A 14,865-nucleotide genomic window follows, 5' to 3' on the forward strand; every position below is an offset into this window, starting at 1 on the left:
CCCTAGGTAAAGGCGGTGGAAAATGACACCGCAACGTAGTTTCCGTTCACCAGAGGGCAGCCATCATAAAGGCGGCGCCGGGTGCGAAAGGTAGCCTTCGGGCTGACGTACGCATTCACTGTAAAACGTTTTTATCGTGCTGGGACGCCAATTAAACCGTGCATTCGCGTCAAAATCTCCGCTGTAGACTAAACATCCGCTGCAGACTAAACGCCAGCTATGTGTCGTCGGTGTCCAGGGTGAGAGATGGGTCCGCTGGCATGCGATGGTATCGAAGCAACGGCTGCAACAAAGAAATCTCGGGGCCCCTTTCACTTCGTTATGTTATCATCGTCATCATCAGCCTGACTACGCCCACTGCAGGGCAAAGGCCTTTCCCGTGTCTCTCCAAATTAACCCTGTCCTTCGCCAGTTGCGGCCACCGTATCCCCGCAAACTTCTTAATCTCATACGCCCACCTGATTTTCTGCTGCCCCCTGCTACGTTTGCCTTCTCTTGGAATCCACTCCGTTACCCTTAAAGGAGTATAGACACCTAACTTTTGGGCGCGTGTTTTCTTGCTTGTAATGATGCGTAAGACATTATTATACATGAATCACCATGTGGAATTCTCCTACGACCGCTAAGTAAGCCCATTTCTTCTTCGTGACTGCTACAAGGATGTCACTTCGTGACTGTTACTAGGATGTCGCCCCGCCGCGGTGGCTCAGTGGTTACGGCGCTCGGCTGCTGACCCGAAAGACACGGGTTCAATCCCGGCCGCGGCGGCTGAATTTCTAGGAAGGCGAAATTCTAGAGGCCCGTGTAATGTGCGATGTCAGTGCACGTTAAAGAACCCCAGGTGGTAGAAATTTCCGGAGCCCTCCACTACGGCGACCCTCATAGCCTGAGTCGCTTTGGAACGTTAAACCCCAACCCCCCCCCCCCCCCCAAAAAAAAAAAAAAAACGAAGCTACTACGATGTTAACCCGCGTTTGTTCCCTGACCCACTCAGCCTTCTTGCTGTCACTTAACGTTACGCATGTAATTTTCATTTCCATAGCTCGCTGCGTTGTCTTCAATTTAAGTTGCAGCCTTTTCGTTAGCCTCCTAGTTTCAGCCCCATAGGTGAGTATCGGCAAAATACAGCTGTTATATACTTTTTTTCTTGAGGGATATTGGTAACTGCTATTCATGATCTGAGAGAACCTGCCATATGCGCTCCTCCCCATTCTTATTCTTCTAGTTATTGCCCTCTCATAATCAGGAACAGCGGTCACTACCTGCCCTAAGTAGACATATTCTCTTATTACTTCCAGCACCTCGCTACCAATATTTAATTGCTGCTCCCTTGCTAGACTGTCGAACATTACTTTGTTTTTTTCTGCATGTTAATTTCAAGGCCTACCGTTCTGCTCTGCCTGTATAAGTTACTGATCATGCTTTGCAGTTCTTGTCCTGAGTGGCTTAGCTAGGCAATGCCATCAGCGAATCGCAGATGACTTAAGTATTCTCCATTAACTCTTACCCCAAGGCCTCGGGATACCTCCTGTAAACAGGCGGTGAATAGCAATGGTGATGTCATGACTGCCCGCCTGGCACCGTTCCCGATTGGAATTTTACTGCTGACTTTATGGAGGAATATGGTGGCTATGCAATCGTTATAAATATCTTTCAGTATTTTTATGTAAGGCTTACCTACGCCCCAATTCTGCAATGCCTGCATGACTGCTGAGGTTTCGACTGTTTCAAATGCTTTCTCGATGTATGAAAGCTGTGCATAGGGGTTGGTCGTGGTCTGCGCATTTTTCTATCACCTGATTGGTAGTGTGAATATGGCCCATTGTCGAGACAGAGGAATGACTATAATGACCAATGGATTTGGGACACGTAAGTTCCTGGGAGTTCATGGCGTTCCATGACGTGGGCGGCCTGGGAAGTGGCGATCTTCTGCCTGGCCGGATCCGTCGAGCGCAGCAGGATCTCCCATTCCTCCCAAGTGGTCAGGAGCTCCGGTTCTCGTGGTGGACGGTCCGCGGGGCATTCATGGAGAATGGAGTATCTTTACGAAAGCCTGCCTGATCATCTGTTTGATTGAAGGTTGTCCTGACTCTATTAGCGATTACCTTACTAAATACCTAGCGGGCAACGGACAGTAAGCGTATCTGTCGGTAATTTTTCAATTCCTTGACGTAGCCTTCTTACCTTCCAGTGCACTGGAGTTCATGAGGCATTGCGTATGGTGGCTAGTTTTTCTAGCACAGTTTCCCATCGTCCTTCAGGAGATCTGCTCTTGGTCTTCACCATCCGCTTTGCTCCTTTGCATTGCTCTTAAAGGTGCACTAAAGAGGAATGTGAACTCCTCTTTTTTACAGCTTGAACTGGGTCTACACATTCCGAGAATTCTTTAAAACTTCGAATTATGGTCCTGTGTGGCCGATTTCCCTTTAATTTAAATTGGATTAAAGGCCCGGGTTCCCGCAGTTTTTTTTTTAGCTCGGCGGTGAAGGTATACGAGTCAACTAACGCATGGAGTGCCTTTCAGTCATACGCGTGGCGGCTTTGCTTTCGCTTTTATTTTGCTTTTTAGGTTTCCGTGAATAAATAGATCCAGTCAGAGACACAACACAGCTGCAAATTAGGCCCACGGAAATAAAAGTACGCGTAGACGCCTTGCTTTCACCGATCGCTGCGTATCACTCCGCCGATGGCAGAGCGGCAAGCCACCACGGGACTGGCCGAAAGGTTGGCGACTCCTCGGTGAGGTCAAAAAAGGACGGGAGACGGGACATTCAATGCGATTTGAATTAGGGAAATCGGCCACACAGGGCAATAAATCGAAGTTTCTAAGAATGCTCGGAACGTGCAGATGGAGTTCCCGCGGTGAAAAGACGAGTTCAGATTCCTCTTTAGTGCACCTTTAAGGCTTCCTTTGCTTCGTCTTTCGTTGCTGGCGGCAGGGGCGTAGCCAGGGGGTGGGGGGAAGGAAGGAAGGAAGGAAGGAAGGAAGGAAGGAAGGAAGGAAGGAAGGAAGGAAGGAAGGAAGGAAGGAAGGAAGGAAGGAAGGAAGGAAGGAAGGAAGGAAGGGGCTTATGGGCCAAAACTTTTAGCAAAAATGGCCAAAGGTGATGAACACAAATTCGGCGAGTTTTATTCGCCACTGAGAGGCAAAAAAAGATAAGTAAAATACTTGCTTATCATCTTTTGCTTCTCAGTGGCGAATAAAGCTCGTCGCATTTGTGTTTGTCACCTCTGGCCATTTCATAGCTCACAACGCCCAGCGCGTTCGCTGCAACTTCCCCGTTACGCTTGCAGACTGGCTCGCGCGGGGGCCGCAACCACCGTTGACATATCGGCTTGCCGGCGCACTGAGGTCGTCGCGCCTTGCCAGCAGCTTATTTCGTTCACTCAAGCCGCGGTTGAAAGCAGCACAATCGTGGAGGGCGAATGCGCTAGTCACGTGTTTTTTTTTTTTTGTATTTCGGGGGCTTTCTTTGGAGCTCGGAAAAAAGTTGCACGTAAGGTTTTCTTTATCGCAAATAAATGGAATGGCGGTTTCTGAAGGTGGTCTCCAACTTTGGTATTCACATTTTCTGTCTAAAGTCAATATTTACGCGTTTAGAAAAATTAATTGCAAAACAAAAAATTCCTGGGATGCGCAAGCCGGTTGGCAGATGGTATGTAAGTGGTTTCCCTGGCCTACTTCAAATGTTTTATTTTTTAATCCTTCGCTGAAGTTAGCGTGGACACCCTGTATATTATTTTGTTCAAATTACATGTAGTGTTCCATGCACCGATATATTCGGCCACGTATTTGACGGCCTTTGTTGGTCAAATACACCTTCATCTTCAGAGCTACACTTGCTGAAATAATTGCATTGTTTGTGGGCAGAAAGAGATTTTACGGGTACTTTTCGCGCATGTACGCGCACAGTACGTACATATCGTCATTAATCTGAGGTTTTTACGCAGCAAATAGTGTTCCCCAGATCTCGGCTGAACTCGTGTCGCTGACGTGAACGTTGCGAGCACGTAAGAAACAAAGCAAGGAGCGCCTATATAATTTGGTTTTATGTCTCGCTGAGCTTTGCGTCCAGCTTAAACCTCTTTTTTTTTTTCATACTGGCGAAAGATACGGGACTCCAAGCGGATGGGAGGTGAAAGTACGCTTGGAAAAAAAAAAAAAAAATCTGGCTGCCGTAAATTTACAGCACGCTTGTAGCGACAGAGCGTTGCTGTGAAATCTCCAAGTACGCGTACTCATTTTCACCTGAAGTAGCATGCACTGTATACATGCGCATTCGCGCCTGAAAACGTGGAGAGAAATGTAGTATTTCGCACTGTCAGGAGCCCGTTTCTCAGTTGAGTGTCATTTCCTGATGTTACGCGCCCGAACGATGCAACATGCATTTAAATAATTCGACACACACGCGCACACACATACACGCACATACACACACGCATACGCACACCATGCTTATTCCCGCCACTGGAATGTTACATATTTGACACGTTATTATAAAAAATATCAGTGAAAAGCTTAAAAAAAATCACCCTAGTCGCGAGCGTTGGGCGAGTTAATTAGATCATTGCGTCCTTCGTATCTCCCATGTGGTTATAGTAGAGGGAATCGTACCAATCAGTCCTGAAAAACATTCGAAGCAAGACCGACGTAAACCGACGAAGTTCTTCGGCACGCATCGCCTAATTCTTTAAGAGCGATTAAGTAACGCGCCGTCTATTATAAGGCAGGTCAGGAAAGAATTTCTCTGATATAACTCAGAGGCAGTGCTCTACTCTTTGAAGCTAGGTCAGGGCGTCTTCAAAAAGAAATTTAACGATGAAGATGACACATGCGCAGTGTGTGGTAGATGTGTGGAAACAATTGAACACCTCATACTCGAATGTGATGGTATCCATCCGGATGCCGATGCAGGCACAGTCACTCTGCCTGAGGCCCTAGGGTTTAAAGATAACAGTGGTCATGTAAAAAAGACGTTGGAGGGCACTGCGGAAACGGCATTGGTTTGGTTTTGTGGGGTTTAACGTCCCAAAGCGACTAAGGCTATGAGAGACGCTGTAGTGAAGGGCTCCGGAAATGTCGACCACCTGGGGTTCTTTTACGTGCACTGCAGGATCGCACAGTACACGGGCATCTAGAATTTCTCCTCCAAAGAAATTCTAGCCGCCGCGGCCGGGATCGAAGCCGCGTCTTTTGGGTCAGCAGCCGAGCACCATAGCCACTAAGCCACCGCGGCGGCGGAAACGGCATTGGGAGAATGCGAAAGCATTGACGCCTCCACGCCGCCTCTAGTTGGTCCTCTTTGCCTCTGTGTCGATTGTGACGTCGCGTCTTACAATCGAATCACATAATTCAAACCACAGTTAATGCACCTTACTCTATAATTAATTTACATTTAATTCACGATTAATTCATTTCATTCACATCTAATTCGCTTTAATCGCAATTTTGACACAACGAATCCATGATTAATCAATTTAATTCACACTTAGTTTTTAAATTCAGGATTGATTCACTTAATTCACCTCAATTCACAATGAATTCACAATTGATTTAAATCAGTTCACATTTAATTCATTCTAATGTATCATTAAGTCACATTGTACCAGCATTGATCCACCTTAATTTATAATTCACCTTAATTCACTCTAATGCACCTAAATTCATCTTCATTTACTACTGCCGTGTCTGTAATTTGTTATTATTGATTAAATTTCGATTAACTCCATAGCCCCCATCGTTTCACCTCGGTATTAACTTCGGGCATTCAAATTTCGCTCCGCGCATTGGCTCCTCCCGCCTTCCCGGTCACGTGGGCGAATCACGTGGTATACATCACATGGTGTGTCACGTGGCACCGCCCTTCCGTCGATTCAAATTTCGCGCCATTCCCGGGCCGACCACGCCCGCTTTTGCTCACTTTTTTCGCTCTAATTAATTATCTAATGACCCGATCGGCACCAAAAGTTTTGCGCCGCATCCTCACATCATCACACTTCGATTGTAACCACTTTTAAAAGAAAATGGTGAATTTTAATGACAATTTGCAACGCAGTTAACAAAATAAAACAACAACAAAAAAGCTGCACCCTGTTTCAAAGGGGACGCTCCTACCTTCCATTCATCTTTCCATCCGAGGTAAAGTGCGGTTAGGCTGCATGCAAAACATAAATGCCTCTAAAGAACCCCATGTTGTCGAAATTTCCGGAGCGGCGTCTCACATAGCCTGAGTCGCTTTGGGACGTTAAACCTAAACCAAACCTTTCTTACTATCCCTTTCCCCTTTCTTTCCCTCTCCCTGTTTTTTATTCCCGCTAGCCGCAGCTCAGGTGCTTCAGGCTTCGATGGCAGATGCCGCGGCTAGCAGCATCTGTTCCTTCCATATTTATTTTTATTTTGAAGCCGCTGTCGTTCGCGCGCTCTGCGCGTGTTTACCGAGTGTGCATCGGCGTGCGCTCGGCTTCCTCGTATGACGCTACTTGCAGCCGCGTGCAGTTACTACGCATGCGGAAGGAGGGCTATATAACGCGCTTGCCTACACCGTTATCGTGGTGCTCCCAGTGCATTGTGCGCAAACTGTGACAGCCATGACGTCAAAACAAAACATGACTGCAGCTTTTGGCTTGTGTATCCAGGCTTAACCAGAGCTAAGCCACTGCCAATTTTTTCGTAACAATAAATAGCCGCTAACAAAACAACAAACCAGAAGACCGGACAGCCGTTGCCATAGTTCGTATATAGAGCACCAGACGCGAAATTGGCATCTGGTTGTTTTTCTTCTGTTTTCTAATCATTATCTTTCAGCCATAATATATTTGCATCATGAATTTAGCATTGATTAACACTACAAGCAAACAAAGTAAACATCTCCGTGTTCCTTGGTTTCAGTGACTGTTGGCTTTTTTGGTATCTTAACTGTCATAGCTTATGCAAATGTATATCGAGTACCTAAAATTTTTCAGTATCAGCAGCACAAAGAGCATGTGCGGCTCGCTTTCCAAAACTGTGAAACTAGCAAGCGCTGGCGATTGCAGTTAGCGCTCTCAGCAGCATATATCGCATGTTGCGCAAATAAACGCGCGCGGTAGAATGCTTCTCCCAGGTAAACGGGCGCATTGTTTGAGCTGAAATTTCGCAGAGAAGTGGCATTTGGTCGGCAGAATTGTTTTATACCACGTTTGCTTCGGGTACTTACCTGATTCGAACAGAATAAGTCGGATATTCACATCGTCTGCGGCGACGACGAAGGAAATCAAGCTGTTCTGTCGGCGATCGCGCCGGTGGCGCCATCTCGTTTGTTGGCCGTGAAGATTCAGCAGTGGAGCGAGGTTCGGGAGGTTTGAAGACGCTCTTTCAACTGATCTTTTAATGGTCACAGAAAACTTAACTTACTGAAAACTTAGTTTGGCCAACTTAGTTTGGCCAAGCTAAGTTTTCTGTGACCATTAAAAAACCAGTTGAAAGAGCGTCTTCAAACCTCCCGAACCTCGCTCCATTGCTGAATCTTCACGGCCAACAAACGAGATGGCTACAATGAGCTACAATGAGCATGCTACAATGAGCATGTGTGGCTTCTCAGAAGCATTCAGGTGCTGGTGCACAGATGTTTGGCGGTAGTGTATGCGTTATTCTGCGTGCTGCACCACTGCGCGCAGAATGGTGGCTGCAGTGGCGACCACGGCGGCAGCTGCTCCGAGCAGCAGCCTCACCTGGCGGACGTGGCGGCGTGGGAGCGCGAGGTGGAGACCGGGCGGCTGCACTTCGTCAAGTTCGAGACGCGCCACATCGAGGCGTGGCTGCGCTTCGTGCAGGAGGAACTGCTGCGCGACGGCAGCCCGCCCAGGCTGGGCGGAAGCGTCAAGCTCACCGGAGGGGGAGCCTTCCGACACCGGCAGCTCATCGCCACTACGCTGGGGCTCAGGCAGGTGGCCCATGCGCGAGTTTGTGCATTTACGACCCAGTCGGGAAAAAAACACTGGGAATTCCTATTGGAACTAGTTGATTTTTGGACCCCATTGGAATCAATTGGGTTTGAAACCAATTGGAGTCAATTATTTCCACATCCAGTTGGTTGCAGCTGGTTCCAGTGGTGTCCAAAAATCGATTGTTTCAAATTGGAACCAGTTGCGATTTCTCCCAGGACTACAGGGAAACATTCTGCTTTGCGCTAACATTTTTACAGGGGAACTGAAATTATGAGAAGTGCACGCTTTCAGGGAAGTGAAGCCAAACCAACAATGCCTGCATCATGCAGAAGGAATTAACATAAGCTCAGTATATTTCCACAGAACGAATTTAACTTTTGCTCCTACTTGTGTACTTCATTCGTGAGACTCCATTCCTGCTGGAGCCAGTGGCATTGGCCTGTTGAGCGAAGGTATTTCATTTCATCACGCCCATGGTGATGATGCGAGTGATGACTTGCAGCCTTTTCATAAAAATCTATGTAGTTCGCCATTGTGTGTCAATAGAGAGCAATATGCAGATCCCAGTTTAGATAGTGGCTTCCAAGTGGAAAATTTCTATATTTGGAACCAATTGGACCTTCCACTTGACAATGCATTCCATTCGGAAATTCCAGTTGGAGCTTCCAGTTGCTTTCAAATACACAATTGTGGTTTTTCTAAGAGTCCTATGTTTACGCCTATATATTATAGCCATGAAAGTGATTCGCTGACGTTCTTGGAGGAACCTTTGCACACGGTTAGGCATGGAAAGGGGTTGTGAATGGAGCATAGGTGATCCCCTTGTGCACATAATTTAACTTTCTCTGTTGTGGTTATCTTTATCAGGATAAGAAAGAAGTTGTGCAGGCATGTTACATAAGGGGCTACACTGCACAGTAGCTGATAAACAGACGTGGATGCCCAAAGACATTGGTTGTGTGGGTTGGCCAAATGGTTGGTGGGAGGAAGCCTCGAAAATGGATGAGTGTGCAAGGCTACATAGAGATAGAAAGTCTTGAGTATGTTTCTGAAATAAAACCTTCATCTCCCCCAAATAAAAATGGTCTATAGACTTTCTACAGACTTCTTATAGACTCACTTGCTTCCTATAGATATTATTTTCTTTTGCCTATTCATAGTCTAGAGCAGGGGTTCTCAAACTGGCTTCCGCGGAACACAGGGGTTCCCTGGAACTTATTGAAGGCTTTTGCGGTTCCTCCAAGCAAAAAAGTTTGAGAACCCCTGGTCTAGAGGGACGAATCTACTAGAAGCATATGGCCGTAAATCTGTAGTTTATCTGTACTATTTGTATTGTCTATAGGAATTGCTTGTAGACTTTATTGACAGAAGTCTGCGGACAGTCTACAAACTGTTTAAATAAATTTTTGTAAGGGGCCAGTTGGTGCTTTTCCTGTCCTTCCTTCCTCTTGTCCTGTGTTTCTGTGCGATGCCTCTCTGTCAGTGCGTACTACCCACTGGCAAAAAATTCAGCTTTGCCCTGACCCTCTGCCACTGCCCTGTAGTGTGGACATGGAGGATGAGCTGGAGTGCCTCATAAGCGGCTGCAACTTTCTGCTCAAGAACATCACGGACGAGGTGTTTGAGTACCAGCGGCACGGGAACCCCGAGTACAAGTTCAACAATGCCGACCCCAGTGTCTTTCCCTACCTGCTGGTCAACATCGGCTCTGGGGTCAGCATCATGAAGGTGCGTGTTTCCACGTGCCTTGTGTGGCTTATGGTGATGTTTAATTACCTCAGCAAGGTACTCCGAACTGATGGGTCGTGATGTGAGTTGTGTATTTGAGTAAAGCAGAAATTTGGGCAAGTTGGTACATATTCATTTTTGAAACAGCGCAACAAAGACGGGGCGTGGAAACTGAGGGGTAAAGACAAACAGCCGCCATAGTGATAAGATGACGCGAGAAGTTATTGAAGCTTTTCTTATACGTGAGAAGGGCGCAACGTGTATTAGTTGCCCATCGGTCGCCCTTTCCGAAGGGGAGATTGGGTATCTGGCGTCACATGTGGCATGAGTTGACTATGGTGGCGATTAATCTTTCCTAACTCTGTCTACATATTTGTGTGTTTTTTTCAATAAACCCAGTTGTTAGTCAGCGCCTGTTTGTCTTTACCCCTCAGTTTCCACGTCCCGTCTTTGTTGCGCTGTTTCAAAAATGAATTGTGTATTTGAGCATGTTAGTCCTGTAGAGTAATGTTGTACCACTACAAAGCTTCATTGCACTCATTAAGTTGGGATAGTTGTAAATTGCAGTGAGATAACAACTAAGTGCTTTGTGTTGTAATCCATTTTCAGTGCAAATTGCAGACCACTCCAAGACACAGCTAAGGATATGCTCTTCACGGCGTACGCATAATCCTTGAAAGGTTTTTTTTCTTGAAATTCTGTTTCCTTTTTGTCTAACCACAGCTAATGATGGCATAATAGGTGGGCAGGCTCAGACTGCACTCAAAATGTCAGCGTAAGGAGTGGACGTGTGAGTATGAGGGAGTGGATGCGACGATTTGATTTTAATGTTGCTGGGAGTGTTGGCCAACAAGTTTCGAGGCTAACATATTTCTGGCACTCACGAGGTGGTGTAAAATATTTATTTTAATGCCAGAGCTGGTGGGCATGAGACCAGGGCTCTCATTGGATAACTGGTACCTAGCGACGCTAAGGATTGAGCTCCAGCGCAATTTAATGGGCGTAAGCATAAGAGCTGTGTTTCCCGCTGGATGGTCATGAGGGAAAATAGACTGATGTTAGGATTCAGTGATGCCTTTCAGAATCATTGTCTCTATAAATAATTTCTCCAGGAGATCTTTTGCACCAAGGTGAACTGTATATTTGCGACACAGACGAAGAAACAAGCAAGAAGAAAATGGTGGCATTGTGGTAGAGCATCCACCTCACATTTGGCAGGTGCTGAGTTCGATCCCCAGTGCCGCCAGGTACCCACTGGCTTTCTGACAGGTGCCAAATTGCCCCCGGCCTGGTTCTTGGGTTTTCTGGGTTCAGATGCTTGGGAAAATGGTCTTGAACCAAAACTGTTCCATTGGTGGGTCAGGGATTCATTCTGTCATCAAACAACTTAAATCCTCTTCATGCAGTAAAGCCCACTTGTGGCCCTTTTTTTCTTTATGGATACAAGATTTCCCCTGGCCTTTGGCTGGGCTCTTCTGGGGTGAAAATGCTTGGAAAAGGGCATTTGGTCACCTCACTGGTATGCGAGGTGGAGTGACTCATTGAGAAAGCTTACGATCCCCAGATCTCTGTCGTGGGCTTCCGTCAACCCTTTGCTGAGGGTCAGCTTCATACGGTCCACGCCATTTGGTGAAGGGAGGTTGGTGCCTTCCAAAGGGTGGAAGTTTCACACCGCCGCTGCCGTTTAGGATGTACGTTCCTCTTACTCTTGACACACTTTCGAGTGCATATTTTGTTCCAAAAATTGGGCATAGTCATCCTGGGCCAGATGCTTTCTGACAGGGCTTCGAGATCCCTATTGGCTTAAGGCCACATAGCATACCTCAGGTCTGGTGTACTGAGACCGCTTGAAGGTAGCACCCCACATTCTGCTGTGGAACAGATTTTTTTCATAGAGATACCATAATTTTCAGCGTCTGCGCATGTCTTTATGGAAGCTAAAGTGTTCTGTGAGAGCTTTGAAGTCGTGGTTCACTGTTTGTCGCCTTCTGTTGGCTGTTCGCATTGTTCCATGGCAAACAAATGTTGCAGCATACCTTACCGACACTTCTGAGCCAGTTGTGCTGCCACAAGAATCTCGATGTCTCCAATATTTCTCTGAAAGAACTGCCCCAAATGTTCGTGTAGTTTTTTTTCTTGCTATTACCATTTTGAGTGCACCTGTCAATTTTGCTGTCCTTTATTTTCTCCTCCCCGTCTTTGCCTTTATAGGCTCTTTGATCCAATGCAGTTTTTTTTCCTTTACAAGCACAATGCACTGCATATTAACATACATGTCTCGTTCTCTGTACCGAGCATACGTGATTTTTCTCCTTACATTTTGTTTGATGCCGTACTCCGCTGCCGTCAATGCTGCACTGTAAGAGGAAGCCAGGGCCTCTGAAGCTGTCTATACAGCTTTTTCCCTGGCTGTCCTCGCAACACCTAGTTGCGGAAATAAACCTTCAGTCTTCTTATGCGTGCATGCTCTCTGCCCTTGGTGACCACGTGAGAAGGTAATCTGCCTGTCTGGCTGCATGGTGGTGTTCCTCCTGCTCAGGTCGAGTCCGATGACAAGTACGAGCGTATTGGTGGGTCGGCAACCGGTGGCGGCACCTTCTGGGGTCTCGGCTCACTCATGACTAAGGCGAAGGTGAGAAGCTACTACTGCGGCTATAGAGTTTCTTACTATTACCCAGAGGGAAAGCTGGCGACCCTTCTATGGGAGTTTGCATGGAGGCCCCTCGAGACCACTTCAGCCACCATGGGCGCTCAAAGCATCATGGGCTGGTGAGCTACCGACTGCAGAACTGCAACTTTTGGCCAAAAAATAATGCGAAAATAAAGCTGTCCGATAATTAAGAGTGTCCTAACATTCAATATCTTGTCTAATGATTGCAACAAATGAGCAGAAAAGCATGTAAATGCAAAGTTTCCTGAAAATAAGAGGTGGCTAGCTCTCATATTGGCCAAATATCGAACACTACAAAAACTAATATTTCGTACTTAACAGGTGCACTTTTAAAAGGAAATATGTTTTAAAAAAAAATATTGTTGCTTAAACATTTTGAAAAGTTTTTTAATGGCATTTCATAAAAAAGAAACCTTTTATTGGCGTCGTGTGCTGTTCCGTTTTTTCTACTGTGGCATTTGCACACTGCATTCGCGCCAAAGTCGTCTGCGCACACACGAACAGCGTTTTCGCAATGAAACATCTTAGTAGTGCCACTCCGTGTTCCCGAAAAAATACGACTGTCCCGCAACAAGTAGCTCACCGTCCCATAATGCTTTGAGCGCCCATGGTGGCTGAAGTGCAGTGCCGCCAGCTTTCCCTCTAGGTAATAGTAAGAAACACTAATGACTACGGCACACATGCTTTGTCTAGGATGGACTTCAATTTAGCACCACACATTAGGACCTTGTAGCATTTCTGGCCTTGACCGCCTCATCCATGTTAGGCTGCGTGCCTTGTGTACAGCAACAGCTGTTAACGCAACGTTTACTGTTTCGTGCAGCATTGGTGTTGTTGGCATAACATATCAGGTCAAGCGTACCGTGCTGGTTGGTGAGTAACGTCATGACCAGCAGAGCTCTTAAATTTTTCTAGTAGCGGAACTTTTCATAGGGTCCATATATTGAAAAATGCCATTCTGATTGGGCCAAAGGGTTTACAGTAAAGAGTGGGACTTTTGCAACATCTTGGTAAGCAACGTAATCTATGTTTAAGGTATAAACTTTGGCATTGTTGATAAACAAAGTGAGCGGAAGAATTGGAGTAACAGAAATGCATAGATGTAACTGCTCAAGAGATGAGGTAGGTAAAACTAGAAGAAAAGCCCCGCCGCGGTGACTCAGTGGTTACAGCGTTCGGCTGCTGGCCGAACGCCGAATCAGTGAAAATTGATTATTCGTGTGGATGTTCTTGGCTGATTAACCCAGCTGCAGCCAAAAGGCCAGCTAGATCCGCACCAGTTGAAGTGTGGTAGGTCTTCACCTTCATCAAGATGGACGTCTATGGTGAAGTCATGTTTGGGTAAAATAGTCGCTGATCTGCTGACAGGTGTGACACAAATATTCATTAAAACCCTTCACTATATATACTGTAGCTCAACGTGACAGCATTGTGTGATACCAGAGCACCATACTAATTTAACTCCTGTGCATTTCTGCTTCATTGGTTAACCCGGAAGGGCTTTGGTTCTTGATCAAGCATATTTTTGTGTTGCGATATACATGTGCACTGTGGCTGGAATAGCATGTTGTCATTACATAGGTAGGCTCCTGTCTTCGGATGGGGTCACTACAGTGTCGTCGCAGCAGTACCTTGTATTGAACCCTGTTTGCAATATGATCTTGACTCCTGCACGCTGTTGTTAATGTACTTTATTGCTGTCTCATTCTCATAACATCTTCAGTGTTCAGCCCTTATCGTGCCACCTGTCTTAGAAGTCATGTGCTGTTCGTAGGTGAATGAATAAGTAAATAAATAAATAAATAAACTAATTCTTTCTTCTTTTCACTGTTGCTTCTCACGACATCGCAGTTTGTGCTCAGGAATTAGTTGCTGGTGCTGACCTGTTTCGTTCTGCCTTTCTTCTTCTTAAGTGCCGATCTCTTTCATTACCATAAGCGAGTGCTTAAAAAGCTTGTCGTGCCTTTAGTGCCATTGGAAAGCTGTGTACGGTGGTGGCCTTCAGGGACGTGCCACTTCAGTCTCCTCTGTAGTTGATAGGCGGGTGGTGCAGGGCGTCCTCCAACCATGCCGTCTCTGCACACATGCTTTGACAGAGCTTTGACGAGCTGCTGGAGCTGGCGGAGCAGGGCGACCACCGCACGGTGGACATGCTCGTCAAGGACATCTACGGTGGCAACTACGAGGCGGTGGGCCTGACGAGCGACCTCATTGCCTGCTCTTTTGGCAAGACAGTGCGGCACACAGGCTGCGGTGGTGGCACGGGTGGCAAGGAGGAAGAGGACTCGACAAGTGCGTGCACACACGCACTGTCAGTTGTTGACCACTTTGGAGGGGAGGCTGCACTGTAGTAAAAATGCAAAGAAAAAAGTGTAATTAGAAAGCCTTCATGCATACTTTACATACTGCGCCACATATGATGCAGCGCACCAACTGGAGTATCTAACGGCATGGTTTCAATTTCACGTTATCGTAGTTTGCAACAGTGTTTGGGCCCATCATAGGGCTTGCAATTATACCAAGCCAATATCCGAGGGCTA

General features: G+C 46.5%; 1 protein-coding gene across 1 annotated transcript in view; it reads left to right on the plus strand.

Annotated features, from left to right (window-relative positions):
* The window catches only part of LOC149345201 (4'-phosphopantetheine phosphatase), a 163,971-nt gene that overhangs the window by 91,924 nt on the left and 57,182 nt on the right, over positions 1-14,865 (plus strand). The window contains exons 3-6 of the mRNA XM_089546510.1: positions 7,657-7,922; positions 9,471-9,654; positions 12,194-12,286; positions 14,422-14,617. Of these exons, the coding sequence (XP_089402636.1) occupies positions 7,657-7,922; positions 9,471-9,654; positions 12,194-12,286; positions 14,422-14,617 (739 nt within the window). The remainder of the gene's footprint in view (positions 1-7,656; positions 7,923-9,470; positions 9,655-12,193; positions 12,287-14,421; positions 14,618-14,865) is intronic.

Source organism: Amblyomma mixtum, chromosome 5 (assembly GCF_055824585.1).
Source record: "Amblyomma mixtum isolate Tamu chromosome 5, ASM5582458v1, whole genome shotgun sequence".
NCBI classification, from domain to species: domain Eukaryota; kingdom Metazoa; phylum Arthropoda; class Arachnida; order Ixodida; family Ixodidae; genus Amblyomma; species Amblyomma mixtum.